We start from the raw sequence: 15,979 nt of genomic DNA, 5'->3' as shown, positions 1-15,979 counted from the left end.
ATTGTGTCATTTAAAGCTTCTGTTTCCTTATTTATTTTCATTTTGGATGATCTGTCCATTGGGGTAAGCGAGGTGTTAAAGTCCCCTACTATTATTGTGTTATTGTCGATTTCCTCTTTTATAGCTGTTAGCAGTTGAATCAGCTGTTAAGCTTATGGGAGTTCCCTTGTATGTTATTTGTCGTTTTTCCCTTTCTGCTTTCAGTAATTTTTCTTCATCTTTAATTTTTGCCAATTTGATAACTATGTGTCTTGGCGTGTTTCTCCTTGGGTTTATCCTTGGCGTGTTTCTCCTTGGGTTTATCCTGTATGGGACTCACTGTGCTTCCTGGACTTGGGTGGCTATTTCCTTTCCCATGTTAGGGACGTTTTCGACTGTAATCTCTTCAAATATTTTCTCAGGTCCTTTCTCTCTCTCTTCTTCTGGGACCCCTATAATGTGAATGTTGTTGCGTTTAATGTTGTCCCAGAGGTCTCTTAGGCTGTCTTCATTTCTTTTCATACTTTTTTCTTTATTCTGTTCCGCAGCAGTGAATTCCACCATTCTGTCTTCCAGGTCACTTATCCGTTCTTCTGCCTCAGTTGCTCTGCTATTGATTCCTTCTAGTGTAGTTTTCATTTCAGTTATTGTATTATTCATCTCTGTTTGTTTGTTCTTTAATTCTTCCAGGTCTTTGTTAAACATTTCTTGCATGTTCTCGATCTTTGCCTCCATTCCTTTTCCAAGGTCCTGGATCAATCTTCACTGTCATTATTCTGAATTCTTTTTCTGGAAAGTTGCCTATCGCCACTTCATTTAGTTGTTTTTCTGGGGTTTTATCTTGTTCCTTCATCTGGTACATAGCCCTCTGCCTTTTCTTCTTGTCTGTCTTTCTGTGAATGTGGTTTTTGTTCCACAGGCTGCAGGATTATAGTTCTTGCTTCTGCTGTGTGTCCTCTGGTGGTGAGGCTATCTCAAAATAATTTTATTTGATAGCTTACTTGATATGAATCAGAGCAAAGACTAATACGTCTTTGATTCCTTTTCCTGTCCTATTGTCTAGCTTCTGTGGACACCTTAGAATAATTTGTTATAGTTCCTTATTTGGTTTAGTCTCTCTTTGCCTGTCTATTGACTCATTAAAGACACTAAATACATATACACTCTATATACACTATATACTGGATAGTGTATGCACACAACCAGATGCCCTGTAGACATACATGTGTGCTATATTGCCCATACATGATCATACACATCCATACTCTGCATATGCATAGTTAGCGTTTTATTGTGTCTTTTAAATTTAAGGGCTTTTACTTTTTTTTAAGATTCTGTTATGTTTTGTTTAGAAAGACAAATCTAAAATCTGGATATTCTTTAAGAATATTGACTTATGGAGCCTAACTCAGTCACATAGTCTAATTTAATACTATTCTTTCGACATTCAAAATGTTTATTGAATACTTGCTGTATGTTATGCATTATTGTAGGCACTGGGAATGCTTCAGTATACAAAGTAAAGTCTCTTCCAGTTTATTAATTTACAGTAGAATATGAACAGCTTCCTTCCCTCTCTTCCCCAATTTGAACTTGACATTGAAATAACAATCTCTTTTGTATGTTTGTACATGTTCAAAGCAATGTATGTCTTCCTAAATATAGTGTACATTTAAATTTGTTTAGGTTCCTGGTAAAATTGGAAAGTTTTTTTTTTTTTTTTTTCCTCTTAGGAAGCAATAAGGAAACCATAATTTAGAATGCATGACTTCTGGGAAAGTTTCTATAAGGTGCATTCTTTCCTAGTTCTCAGTTGTCATTCTCATCCCTGAATTCTTTTAGCACTTCATATGTTTTCTCTTTTTAGCAATTGGATTACAAAGTCCTTGAATTATTTAGTTGAAAAGACATAATACACACTCTAAAAATAGTTTATTAGATCCTCTATCAAAAAGACCTATCATATACCTATATATACCTTTTTTGTTTTTTTTCCCCAACTGTTAAGTGACAACTGTATGTTTGAGTGAGAATCCCCTGACCTGAATGTGAGTTTTTGTAAGTTATATCTCCTTGGCTGGCAGGTGTCCTCAGAGAGGAGTCCTCTGGTTTCTTGTCTGAGAAGTATTAAGGCCTGATTGTGGCTTTCTGGGATCCAAAGGAAAGAAAAGAGTTTGTGGTCTCATCTTTTAATACGTGGGGATTTGCTGATTCCTCTGTTTTCTTTCAGTGGTGTCCTTTGCCCCTGTACTTAGCTAGGCCTGTTGGCCAGAGTCAGTCTAGTTAAAACTTTCATTAGAGAAATCTCCAGTTTTTTGCTAGAGTGGGTAGTTTTTTTTGTTGGGGAGAATTGGCTTTTTTTTTTTTTTTTTAACCCAAGAACATCATTTATTTAGATCTTCTTTTATGTCCTTAAGTAAGAGTTTTATAGTTTTCCCTTGATCTTACACTTATTAAGTTTATTCTTGAATATTTTATGGTTTCTGCCTCTCATTAATAGAATATAGTTTTTTCTGTCTTCTTTCCTAGATGCTTATTGATAAAGACTATTTGTTGTATAAGCAGTCACCTTATTTGATAATTCAGTAATTTTTACCTACTCCCATTTAGGTTTTCAAAGTACATAGACAGTTCCATCCTTAGCAAAAGGAAATAGTTTTATCTCTCCTTTTCCAGTATTTATGAAATAACATTCCTGTGTCATTTCATTTTTGTCTTATTGATGTTAGTAGATAGAACCTCTGAGACAATGTTGAATAATAATGTGGACTGCAAGTATCCCTGTTTAGCTTTTGATTTTAATTGTAATGGCTTTTAAATTTACTTAAGAGAATACTTATTGTCAGTTTTAGATAAATAGCTTTTACTGTTCTAAAGTTGCTTCTTTGAGTTTCTGTTTCTATTTAATGTTTTTATTATGCCTACTGAATTTTATTGCATGCCTTTTCAGAACCCACATATTGTTAATGATTGTGTGCCTTTTATTTATCAGTGTAGTGAATTGATATATTGTAGTTTTAAAATTCCTTAATTTCGTAATTCCTTAAGTTCCTGGAATAAATTATTTTTGGTTAGAGTGTGTTATTCTTTTGATACATTATTGGTTTCTCTTTGCTGACATTTGTAATATTTGTATTTGTTTTCACAAGTTATATTGGTTTTTGATTTTGATTTTGTTGATATCTGTCAGATTTTGATTAAAGTTTTGCTGGCTTCCTTGAATTGGAGAGCTTTCTGGAACTGGAATAGTTTCAGACTGGAATAATCTGTTATTATTTTTCTGATTAGCAACAAAGGAAATTGACTTGCTCTTTGAACTGTGTTGGGGGCAGGTGGAGAGTATTGGCTGCTAGATACTCATTGACTTTTTTTAAAGCAGAAAACAGTTCTAATATACATTTTATTGTCTGATTTTTTTTTTTGAGTCAAAGGCACACATGCACAAATCCCAGAGAGGTTCTTTTCTTGTGGCTGATTTACAAAAATGACCATCCATGTTAATCTGGGCTAAACACTATTGTGGTCAAGATGAAGGCTGTAGGGCCCAAGAAAGGAAATCCACAAGTTGCTTGACCGTTAGATTTTGTCAGGAGCCAGCAGGTGGCAGCAGTTCAAAACACAGGTTTATAGAGGCATTATACTTCTAAGTCAGTCTAACTTGTAGTTTACAATTGTTAATTTTAGAGAAATGTCAATTGGGAGGAAGTACAGTTAGGAAGTAGAAAATTCCTTAGGAAAGAAAAAAAATTGTGTTTTAAAATTTGGTTCTTTATTATTTTGTCATTTTATTATGATGTTAGGGCTTATTTTAAAGTAATGTGTTCTGTTTCTTAATATTTAGGGGATTAATTCTGTCCTAATTTATTTTTCTGTTTATCTGAAAAACTCATGTTTTTGCTACTAAAGAAGAGCGTCATCTTGTGGTGCCTCTTTAAATTGCATGTAAAGATTGAGAGGAGAGTTACTGGATTCCATTTGAAGCATGCATTTGTGAGGTTGCTTGTTAGTCCAGCTCAGTTGTATGCCAGTATGTTCTTATCTAGACCTGAATCTAGCTTATTTTTTACAGCTGAATTTATTAATAGGGAGCCAGTAATTTACCTGGTTAAAGAAAAACGAGTGGAGTAAGTTCTTGGAACTGTGTGTGCTTAATGCATTATTGAAAGCTTTGTGGTACATAAAGACGTTACTCAGTCAAATTGCAATTAATTTAAAACACCCTTCCTTAAAGCTTTAGCAAAAAAAAAAAAAAAAAAAAGGGTGGGGCCAGAAGAAGGAAAAAAGGAAGACTTTTTTTTTCTTCCAAATAAAGTTAATAGTTATTAGTGATAAAAGCCTTTCTCCAGAAAAAGATCACTCCCTTTTAAAAGGGCAAATTTTAAAATGTCAATGTCTAATAATACTAGTTAATGGCATCCTTATTTAATTTAGCTTGACCAGTTTTTTAAACTTGAGTAGTGTTTTCTGTAAATGTACATGTATTAGAAAAATGCTTTGTTAGTTCAGAGCTTGTCTCCTTGTAGCTGTAACTAAGAGATCCCCAAATCGTTTTGAGATGTTTTCATAAATATGTATAGTTTATGAAAACAGTACTTATTTACTGTTTAGTGTCATTTATATACAATATGTGGACATTGAGATTTTTGTATTATGTTTTGTTGACTCGGGAATCTAATTAAAATACTGTGTAATATATTAGCCTGAAAGAAAAACTGAATATGGTAGTTTCGTTCATATTAGGGGTTTTTTTTTTTTTTGGCAGAGTGGGGAGTTATTCTATAAGTTGCATTGAGTTCTGGGGTATCATTTGTTTAGAAAAACTTGAGAAGTGGTTTCTTTTCAAGAAAGTGTGGAATACAGGAAAGACCAACTTTTGGAGTGTGGTCAATCAAGATTTGAATATTGGCCCTGCCATTTTCTAGCAGTGGAATTCCAGGCAAATTATTTAATCTTTTTGAACAGAGTTCTTTATCTTCTTAAAGTGGGATAATAATTTCAACTTCATAGGGTTTGGAAATAATTAAATGAGATGGCAAAATAGCACTTATTTAATACAATACTGTATATTGTAGTCATTCAATAAGTGCTCTATTTATTAATGAAATTTTAATTCTTTTGCAATTCACCTGTGAAATGTTAGAATGATTTTCAACAGCTTTGCACATAGTTATGTTAATTTTTTTTTGACTGGAGGAAGAAAATGATTGGGTGGGACCAGGACATTATAGATGATAATTACATAAAGCTTTATTATTAGGACACTGTAAAACTGTTATTGAAGGTTATTCAGAAATAATTTAGTACTCTAATTTACACAAGAAAATATTTTATTGGTACAGTCCATTTAAAATTAAAATGTACTCTTTGAGAATTAGGTTTCAAAAATCAGGAACATTTAGGTTCTTTCACATAAACTATCATATAACTTTGAGATACTGTATGTTTTCTTTTGCATTTTAATTTAATTTTAGCTTCACATTTATAAACTTGAATATCTTAATCATTCTACTAGATATTGCACTCATTTTTCTGATAATTAGATGCCTAGCAATCTCAGTTATGTGGAACCTTGTATTTAAAAGAAGATGGCTTAAAACCACCTTTATAATTGAATATGAAATGAAGAATAGTGGCTTCCTAACAATGCTTCCCTAGATTAGACATAGTGAAGAGCATGTAGTGGAGGAGAGCACTAGAAACTTTTACTTTGAAACAACTATTCTGAGGAAGAAGTTCCATTTTATTTTATCTTATTCACATCCTTTAATTATGTATATCACACGTAAATTATTCAATATGAAAAAAAAAAGTCAAGCAATGTATTTGAAGCAGTAATGGAAAGTTCTTCTTCGCCCCCAATCTCCCTTACCACCAGTTGCACTTTGATCTCATTTTCCTAATAGTAAACGCTATTAACAGAATAGCATGTGTCTGTCTACAGCTTACTCTGTGCTGTCATATCACAATGTTTGTTTCAACATACATGGATTTATACATATTCTGCATCGTTTTTCCCAGTTATTATCTTGGTGATCTTTTTGATGTATTGTAAATCTACTTCAGTATATTTAACAGTTATTTGGTATTCCAAAGGATGATTATTCCACAGTTAACCATTCCTCTGCCAATGCTCTCCAGACAAAGATGCCAGGTACACATCTATAGTTGAACACATTGGATTTATTACTTTTTGCAGCAGAGGAGAATGCATACCATGTGGAACCATAGGGTATCTCAGAAGATGTTAGAAAGGACTTATTGTAGGATTGAGCTCATATTAGATGATTTTGGGGGAGGATTTAAGAAACTGGGGCTTTGCTCTGGATTGGATACTGTTAGGAAACTAGATAATTCCATGATGGATATCTTAATAAGTCTTATCCAGAAGGAGGGAAGAAGACTGGGCCAAGGCTCAAGCTGTGGTTAGTAATATTGGCATGGATTAGGGTCCTGTTTGTAGCTTTGACAATGTTCATGTTTTATCGGTATTCAGATACCATTACAGGGTGATGCTGTTTTTGTCTTGTTTTATTATGGTGACAGAGGTCATACAGTGGCCTTGTCTTATGATGATGTTCTGTGAAATTGTTTATGTTCATCAGGAGAACATAGCTGTTAGTGTCACCAGCTCATAGCAAAACCAAGGCCTAGCTGATACTACCAGGCTAGCACTGGGATGTCAAGGGCTGCTATTTTCTCACTGTTGATAAACAGCTAGGTTGTATCTTAATTTTTATTGACACAGTTTTTCATTTTCATCGTTAAAATAAACATTCTCGTTATACGGATCTTAGTGTACATGTGCAAGTATTCTTATAATATAAATTCCTAGAAGTGGAATTATATTAAATGGTATATAATACATTATAAAATTTGATTTATAATCATTGCTGAAAGCCTATACTTATTTATAGTCCCACCAACAGGGCACCTTAGCCAAGAATAGGCATTAACAGTGTCAGATTTTTTTTTTCTGGCTAATAGAGATATTTTATATTTTAATCATATTTTTTTTTTACTAGTGAGTTTGAGCATTTTGCTCGTTTTTTTTTTAAACCATAGTTTTCCTGTTCGTATTCTTTTCCCATTAAAAATTTTTTAATAACCTTGTCTTTCTTGTTGAGTTTTAAGGGTACTTTGTATGTTATAGATATTAGTACTGCTTTATATTTGTGGCAAGTATTTCTCTCTCTACCTCCTGCATGTCTTTTATTTACATAGGAAGGCTTTCTCCACCTTGAGATTATTAAAACATTATTAATCTTCTAACACAGTTATTTTACTTTTCCCTTAAGACATTTATTTTATTAATCTGTCTGGAGTAAGGAATATTTTTGTGTAATTTTTTTCCTAAAGATCCCTAGTGTTCCACTATCATTTGTTGACTAGTCCATTTCCTTCACACTAATTGGAAATACCACATCATGTTCTAAATGCCTACGTAGACATCAGCCTGCAGTAAAATTTCTCTTACTTGCCCTTCACTTAACTAACTGGAGTAACTGATATTCTCTATTCTCTTTGAATAACATACTGACTGAAGACCACACGGTAAGCTTAATGTTTATTGCCAGTAGGCTACTCAGTACTATGCTGTTACAATTCTGTTTCTGTTAGTTGAGCTTTACATCACTAATACCCAGATTTTGTCATTCTAAAAACTTTATGCCAGCTGTGTTTGTCGTTGCATTTTCATTATTTAATGCAATATTATGTAAATCAGTAAAATAAGTACAAAAAGAAGGAAAGTTGCTGTTTTAAAAAAAATTGCATGCTTTAGAAAGAAACAGAGGGTCACTAAAAAACTTGAGGCTAATAAGGACACAGTTTACTTAAATTTTTTTAATATGTACATATATTGATCTGAACAGTTCTGGGAACAGGGAATAAAATACATGAATCAAGGATTATTTTTGTACTGCAGGAAAACCTGTTAACTAAAAACTAAAACAACAATAAAAAATTAATTGAGGGCTTCCCTGGTGGTGCGGTGGTTAAGAATCTGCCTGCCAAGGCAGGGGACACGGGTTCGAGCCCTGGTGCAGGAAGATCCCACACGCTGCAGAGCAACTAAGCTCGTGCACCACAACTACTGAGCCTGCGCTCTAGAACCCACGAACCACAACTACTGAAGCCTGTGCACCTAAAGCCCGTGCTCCGCAACAAGAGAAGCCACCACAACAAAGAGTGGCTCCCGCTCACTGCAGCTAGAGAAAGCCTGCGCGCAGCAACAAAGACCCAACGCAGCCGAAAATAAAATAAAATAAATAAATTTTAAAAAATTAATTGAATACAGTTTGGTGTATTAGAGGAAGTTTATTTTCTCAGTTGTATCCCTTTTTATATATTTTCTTGTAAAACATTTTAATGATGTGTAATCCATCTTACAACTTTATATTGTAAGGACATATATACAATAAAAATGTGTCAACAAAAACCCAAGTTGTTAATAGCATAATACAGCATTTTTCATACCACAGGAATGTCCATGTAGACATTTGGAACATGATGCAGTATTTCCAATTAGTTAAAAATACTGATCATTAATTTTAAACTTAAGAATGAAGACTAGATTACTGCATTGTATTAGTTTTCTGCCATATTGCTATGTAACAACTTACTTCAGAGCTTAGTGACTTGAAACAAATGTTTGTCATCTCACAGTTTCAGTGAGAAATCAAGAGTGGCTTAGCTGGGTGGTTCTGTTTCAGGGTTTCTCAAGAGAATGTAGCCAAGGTGTCAGCCAAGACTGCAGTGATCTGAAGGCTTTACTGGGACTAAAGTGTACACTCCCAAAATGATTCACTCACAGGGTGCTGGTTTTTGTCAGGAGCCCTCACTTCCTCCTCATGTGTGTCTGCCATGTGCAATCCAAGAGAAAGCAAGATAGAAGATGTAAAGTCTTTTATGACCCAGTCTGAGAAGTCACATTACCATCACTTTTATTTCTTAGAAGTGAGTCAGTGGGATAGCTCACACTGAAAGGCAGGGGAATTAGGCACCTACTCTTGAAGAGGAGTGTAACCAGTGCACTGAAGATATTCTGTGAGTATGGGTCACAGAGAGGGAGGGATTCATTTATAATGTTTGTCTTCTTTTTAGGACACTGCCTTAGGAAAACCACGAGAGGTGTTTCGACTTCCTACAGATTTGATAGCATATGACAATCGCCTTTGCGCATCCATGCATTTCACATCTTCTACATGGGTTACCTTGTCAGATGGAACTGGAAGATTGTATCTCATTGGAACAGGTGAACGTGGAAATAGTGCTTCTGAAAAATGGGAGGTGAGTTGTTTTTTTTTTTTCTTTAGACTTCACAAAGTCTGGAAAGTATATGCAAATTAGACCTTAATGATTTTGAAATAACACTTTTTTCGGGATAGTTTACATGTGACTTCTTGATTTTTATAATATATAATGTTTTGGATATCTTTTTAAGTTAAATTATAAAATGTATACCTTTTATGAAACTGATATATTAGCTATTCCTGTTTTGATCTGGGGTGCGTGCAGTTGTCAAGAATTGCATTTGTTTTTCAGCAAATACCTATTGAGTGCTTTATAAGTGTAAAGCAGTACACTAAGCAATGATGTTGCCACCTTCTTCCTCTTGAAGAGTTGGCCAGAAAATTGCATTGTCATGTCTTTTCTCCTCTACTCTTGTTTTATTTGCTAGTATGTTTAAGGGCCCAGCACACTGCTGCACCACTCTGCTAACTGTCTGGTATGTTTAAACTTGTCAAATAGTAACTTTACCAGAGTATTCCCGACTTAGAAAAATGTACTGTAGCATAAATAACTATAGTTACCTACCAGTCTCCAAGATGTCACTTTTACTTCAGTTTTTTAAAAACAATGTAACAGACTTAAATCTGAGGGGCAGGTGTTAGGATTTTAATAGTAATAAATATGGAATTATTTTCTCTAGAGCCACAGGTTTTTTTTTTTTTTTTTTTTTTTTTTTGTGGTATGCGGGCCTCCCTCTGTTGTGGCCTCTCCCGTTGCGGAGCACAGGCTCCAGACGCGCAGGTTCAGAGGCCATGGCTCACGGGCCCAGCCGCTCCGCGGCATGTGGGATCCTCCCATACCGGGACGCGAACAGAGGCCATGGCTCACGGGCCCAGCCGCTCCGCGGCATGTGGGATCCTCCCATACCGGGGCGCGAACCCAGTTCCCCTGCATCGGCAGTTGGACGTACAACCACTGCGCCACCAGGGAAGCCCCCTAGAGCCACAGTTTTTGAAGGTAGAAAAGAATGACACTGAGTTGTGCTAATAAGTACAATGTGATATTGCTACTGTCTAAATCTCAGCAGGTGACCTTTCGTTCTGGGTAGCTAAAGCGATATGAATTTAATATTTTACATCTTATAAAATATTTTTATCAGACCAACAGATGCCTACAAAGACCAGGCTTTAATTATTGGAGAAAAATCAAGAAGGCCTTAGTGGTTTACCTTTCTTACTAAGTTATACCAAGTGCTGTACTACCAAATTGTAGTATGTTCAAAAAATTAAACAAAAAACACAGTAAATTATCAGAACAACAATAGCCTGTTTATTGGGGGCCTTTGTAGTCACAGTTTCAAATAGTTATTGGACATTGTGACATTTTCTGTTCTGGCCTCCAGTAATAACTTTTTTTGCTGAGGCAATGTATATAGCACAGCTACCTGAAATAGTTGGAAGGAATTTGGAGAATGATGGGCAGGAGAGAGATGAATGAGAATTTATCTGTTATCAAGCCGTGTGGATTCTGTTGGTTTTCAGTAGTAAGAAACACATTGACCTTGTTCACCTTCAGATTAAAAGTAACACCACATATTCCACCAGAAGCAAATTCATATGGGTTTATATTTCATTTGGTTTCTGCTGTGTATATCTCCTTGGCACATATTAGGCCTTCAATAATATTTTTTAAATGAATTAAAAATTTAAATTTACCCACATCCTCTTCAGTATTTGTACTATCATAATGAAATCACTCTCTGGGGAGGTGGGGGGAGTGGGAAAGGGATGGGACGTGGGCATTACTGACGTGGGAGGAATACTGTGGGATATTGGTCACTTTGAGAGAAATAACTCAGTAGAGTTTTGAGACTTTGGGGGAATTCGTGTAAGAGAGGAGGCTAAAGTTGAGCATGATGGGGGCATGGTAGGGCCTAAGGGGGCCCAGCAAGCGTGGTGGTGATGACTCAAATGTAGAAAGAGAAATAAAAGAAGGCAAGGAAGACTGCCTGTTTCCAAATGTGTGGCCTCTAATGTGATGGGCATGCTATATATCAACAATATCACAGTTGATTGGCTAGGTTTGTTCAGAAGACTGAAAACTTCAACCTAAGAATTTGTAAGAGTCCAGACATCTACTCCTCTGGTCTCATTACAGTCCCTTTCACTCACATGAGAGAGAAAGAAGAGAAGGAAACAGTAAACTGGCTACTTGTGCTTGGCAAAACTTTCATTTTTTTCTTCCTACAGTTTATTTCTTGTCCCCCAAACAAAAGTAGAACCCAGTCAACCAACTATAAAAAACCGTGTCTGTCATCTCTGAGTATTAGAGGTGTCTTTTTTCTTCCCCCCTGCTTATGGAAGACTTTAGAATGGATTTCAAAGCTCTACTGTTCGAATAATTTTGGCAGAGTTGCTCAAACACAAAGAGAAAATGATGACATTAAAGCACACTTTTCTTTTTCTTTTATTTTTTATTGAAGTATAGTTAACTTACAGTGTTTTGTTAGTTTCTGGTATACAGCAAAGTGATTCAGTTTTACATATATATATTCTTTTCCATTATAGTTTATTACAAGATACTGAATATGTTCCCTATTGCTATACAGTAGGATCTTGTTGTTTATCTGTTTTATATATAGTAGTTTGTATCTGCTAATCCCAAACTCCTAATTTATCCCTCTTCCCCTTTGGTAGCCGTAAGTTTGTTTTCTATGTCTGAGTCTGTTTCTGTTTTGTAAGTAAGTTCATTTGTATCATATTTTAGATTCCACATATAAGTGATGTCGTATGGTATTTGTCTTTGTCTGACTTCCTTCACTTAGTATGATATTCTCTAGGTCCATCCATGTTGCTGCAGATGGCATTATTTCATTCTTTTTTATGGCTGAGTAGTATTCCATTGTATGTATACCACATCTTCTTTATCCATTCATCTGTCAGTAGACATTTAGATTGCTTCCATGTCTTGGCTGTTGTAAACAGTGCTGCTGTGAACATTGGTGTAAAGCACATTTTTCTTTATAAGGCTTTCAGGTAGGAGCTGATATGAGGGGATTCCAGATAATGGGTTTAAAAAGAATAAAAAAGCTAATTTTTGTCTCTCAGATTAGTATTTAGCTATTTATTTTTTCATTTATTTGAAAAGCTTGTTTAGGAATTAGTCTTAAAATCTCTCCTATTTGGTATTTAATAAAAATATAATAGTCTTTTAGATTATGTGTTTGTCTTATAAAAAGAATTTGATAAGATTTTGTGTGTCTTTGCATAATGCTTTGATTTGCTTTTTAAAAAGAAACTTCAGTATTTAAATAGAGTTGGTGGAATTATACCTTTTAAATGTAAGTGGGCTCTTTTGTTTTTGAAGAATAAGAAATTTTTTGTGATTTGTTCTCTAATTCCTTTGACTCTTACCTTTGTAAATTTCCAGAAAACAAAGAAAAACAAACCAAACCAAAAACAAAAGGAAAAAAAGCATACACACATGCACTCACAAACACACACAAACGGTGTTCAGAAACTAAGAGGAAGAAAGCAGAAATAAATCAGAGATGAGACAGGGGAAGAGATGCAGTAGTGCATGTTGACTTGCTCATGTCCTGTACAGAACATTCTTTTCACTTGACAATTCTTTTCTAGAAGATTGCTTTTATTTATTTATTTATTTTTGGTGGTATGTGGGCCTCCCTCTGGTGTGGCCTCTCCCATTGCGGGGCACAGGCTCCGGATGCGCGGGCGCAGCGGCCATGGCTCATGGGCCCAGCCGCTCCGCGGCACGTGGGATCCTCCCAGACCGGGGCGCGAACTCGGTTCCCCTGCATCGGCAGGCGGACGCGCAACCACTGCGCCACCAGGGAAGCCCTAGAAGATTGCTTTTAATTCCCTTTCTCCTCTAGATGCTGTTTGGATGCCCTGTTGTTTTCTTTGTTTTTAAGCCAAGAGTACTGATCAGTTTTCTCTGTTAAACAATTAGATATTTTCCAAAAGTTCTTTATTCAAGCAATATGATTTAAACTTGTAAGCTTTATTTAAGGGCTTTTTTCATTTTTGTATCCTTGTAGTAAATATGGATAGTATCCGAGTTATTTGTTAGATTGTCGGAATTCTGTATATTTCCTCTGTGCCATATACATTCATGTAATACATTTTTGTGAGTGTCATCTTTTTTCTTTTTTGTAGATTATGTTTAATGAAGAGCTTGGAAATCCTTTTATCATAATTCACAGTATCTCATTGCTGAAAGCTGAAGAACATTCGATAGCTACCCTGCTTCTTCGAATAGAGAAAGAGGAATTGGATATGAAAGGAAGTGGTTTCTATGTTTCCTTGGAGTGGGTCACTATTAATAAGAAATATAAAGGTAAAACATAACAAAAATCTGATCTCTCTGTAGTGGTTGCCATAATTTAGTAGCTTTTGAAATGCAAAGCAGTTCCTGTAAATGCTATTTGCTTTTTCTTAGGCACTGTGTTATGATTCTGGTACCTGCCACCCAGTGGAATGAATATTTATAGATAGTTTCTCCTTAGGTATGGATTATAAAAAAATAATAATGTGTTTCCATAGTCAGATGTGCCTTTTTGTGTAAAAGGAGACACTATTACATAGTTTTAGAATAATTTAAGTGTATATTTTTAATATGTACAAAAGTGTATGTTAATGTGTGTGTGTGTGTATATATATACACACACACATATATACACACACACACACACACACAAGATTTGTTCTTCGAAATATTTAATGTAATTTGTTTTTTCTTCCCAGTGTTGTAGTTTTATCTCTAGAGGAACACAGTAACTGAAAACTTTAGATTACATGTTAGAAAGTTTCTGTACAGGGCTAGATGGTAACCTAGCCCTGTACAGAAACTTATATCATTTGACTTATATCATTACTACTCAACTATGATGTTGTGGTGCAAGAGCAGCCATAGATAAATGCATAAATGAATGAGTAAGTCTGTATTCTGGTGTTTATGGACACTGACATTTGAATTTTATATAATTTTTACATGTGTTCAAATATTCTTTTGATTTTTTGTGAACAATTTAAAAATATAAAATTCATTCTTTGGCTTACAACTTTCTTTTCTTAATATCTCAGTTCCTCTTGTCCCTGAATTACTAACATAATTGTGTTACTTTTTATTTTCCCTGAACATTACAGAGCAGTGTTATATTTCTAAACTCTTTTGAGTGGAACATTTGATAAGTTATATTTTATGGTCAAGTAAGTTTGAAAATGTGGGCATACGATATCCCCATTTCACATTAAGCATATTCAAGTTTCTAGAAATTTTGAGTAGAAAAAATTTAATTTTGACCCAGCATTTCCCAACCCATTTAGCCATGGAATAATTCACTTGAGACCTATTGTTTTCCGTCCCACACTTGTTGGGAAAAACCATCCTATAAAATATACAGTGTCTAAGTTTGGGTCTTTAGAGGCAGCTAGGACTCTTTGCTGTGCATGTACCTGTGGAGGAAAAATAGGAGTTTTTATTTCATTCATGAAATGAAAAGTCTGTTCCTAAATATGTATGAAGAGAATGTGTGAATGTAGGTGAAGATTTAGAGAAAAAACACTGACAGATGTTTTAGAACAGATTGTATTATTATGTATGTATACGTGTTATTATGTGTAACTCATGACATTGAGTTATGATTTTTGACTATTCATTGTGAAGCTTACAAGCACCCCACTGTAATAAAAATTTGTTACCCACAATAACAATATAAGTAAAGGGACGAAGTCAACTGAAATGTTTGGGTACTTTTTAAAGCAAAAAACAAAAAACCCTTATTTTCATAGAGTAAATTCAGTTAATTTACCAGAAACTTTCAGAATACAGTTAATTGTTCATATCTTCAAAATTCTAAGTACAATTATTTATATTTGATTATAGTAGGCAGATAGATCTATATCTGAATGTGTATAAAAATCATTTCTACCATAAACATATTTCATTTAAAAAAAAACCCTTATCAGTAGCTAGAATGGGAAGAAAATAGTCCACACCACACTTTTTCTGGTATCATCAGTTTGTAGCTTTTTTCAGAAGACACTTATTATATACTGGCTGAGAAAGTAGACAGGCTGTAGTCAAGGAACGGGTAGATTTTTCAGAGGTTGATGTTTCAGGTAAGTCAGTCGCTTTTATGATTTAGAGCACTGCTCTCCAATAGAAATTTTTCCAAAATGGACGTGTTTATATGTTTACATGTGAGCCACTCAGTGTGATAGCAGCTAGCCGTGTGTGGCTTTTGAGCACTTGAAGTGTGACTAGGGTGACCGAGGAATTGAATTTCAAATTTTACTTAATTTTAATTAAATAGCTACTCTGGCCAGTGGCTACCACATTGGACACCACAATCTAGAACAAATTTCATCAGACCCAGTATTTTTTTTTCTTTAACATCTTTATTGGAGTATAATTGCTTTACAGTGGTGTGTTAGTTTCTGCTTTATATCAAAGTGAATCAGCTATACATATACATATATCCCCATATCTCCTCCCTCTTGCATCTCCCTCCTACCCTCCCTATCCCACCCTCTAGGTGGTCACAAAGCACCAAGCTGATCTCCCTGTGCTATGCGGCTGCTTCCCACTAGCTATTGGTTTTACATTTGGTAGTATATATATGTCCATGCCACTCTCTCACTTCGTCCCAGCTTACCCTTCCCCCCCCATGTCCTCAAGTCCATGCTCTAGTAGGTCTGTGTTTTATTCCTGTCCTACCACTAATCTCTTCATGACATTTTTTTTC

At 35.0% G+C, this 15,979-nt stretch overlaps 1 protein-coding gene across 5 annotated transcripts in view; it reads left to right on the top strand.

Moving 5' to 3' along the window:
* The window catches only part of NUDCD1 (NudC domain containing 1), a 110,659-nt gene that overhangs the window by 17,614 nt on the left and 77,066 nt on the right, over positions 1-15,979 (top strand). For all 5 annotated transcript variants that reach the window (XM_028500550.2, XM_028500551.2, XM_024129431.2 and 2 more), the window contains exons 3-4: positions 9,082-9,267; positions 13,389-13,569. In XM_028500550.2, coding sequence (XP_028356351.1) covers positions 9,082-9,267; positions 13,389-13,569 — 367 coding nt within the window. The remainder of the gene's footprint in view (positions 1-9,081; positions 9,268-13,388; positions 13,570-15,979) is intronic.

This window comes from Physeter macrocephalus, chromosome 15 (genome assembly GCF_002837175.3).
Source record: "Physeter macrocephalus isolate SW-GA chromosome 15, ASM283717v5, whole genome shotgun sequence".
NCBI classification, from domain to species: domain Eukaryota; kingdom Metazoa; phylum Chordata; class Mammalia; order Artiodactyla; family Physeteridae; genus Physeter; species Physeter macrocephalus.
The sequence above is the reverse complement of the archived record's forward strand: the minus strand, read 5'-3'. Positions and strand labels throughout refer to the sequence as shown.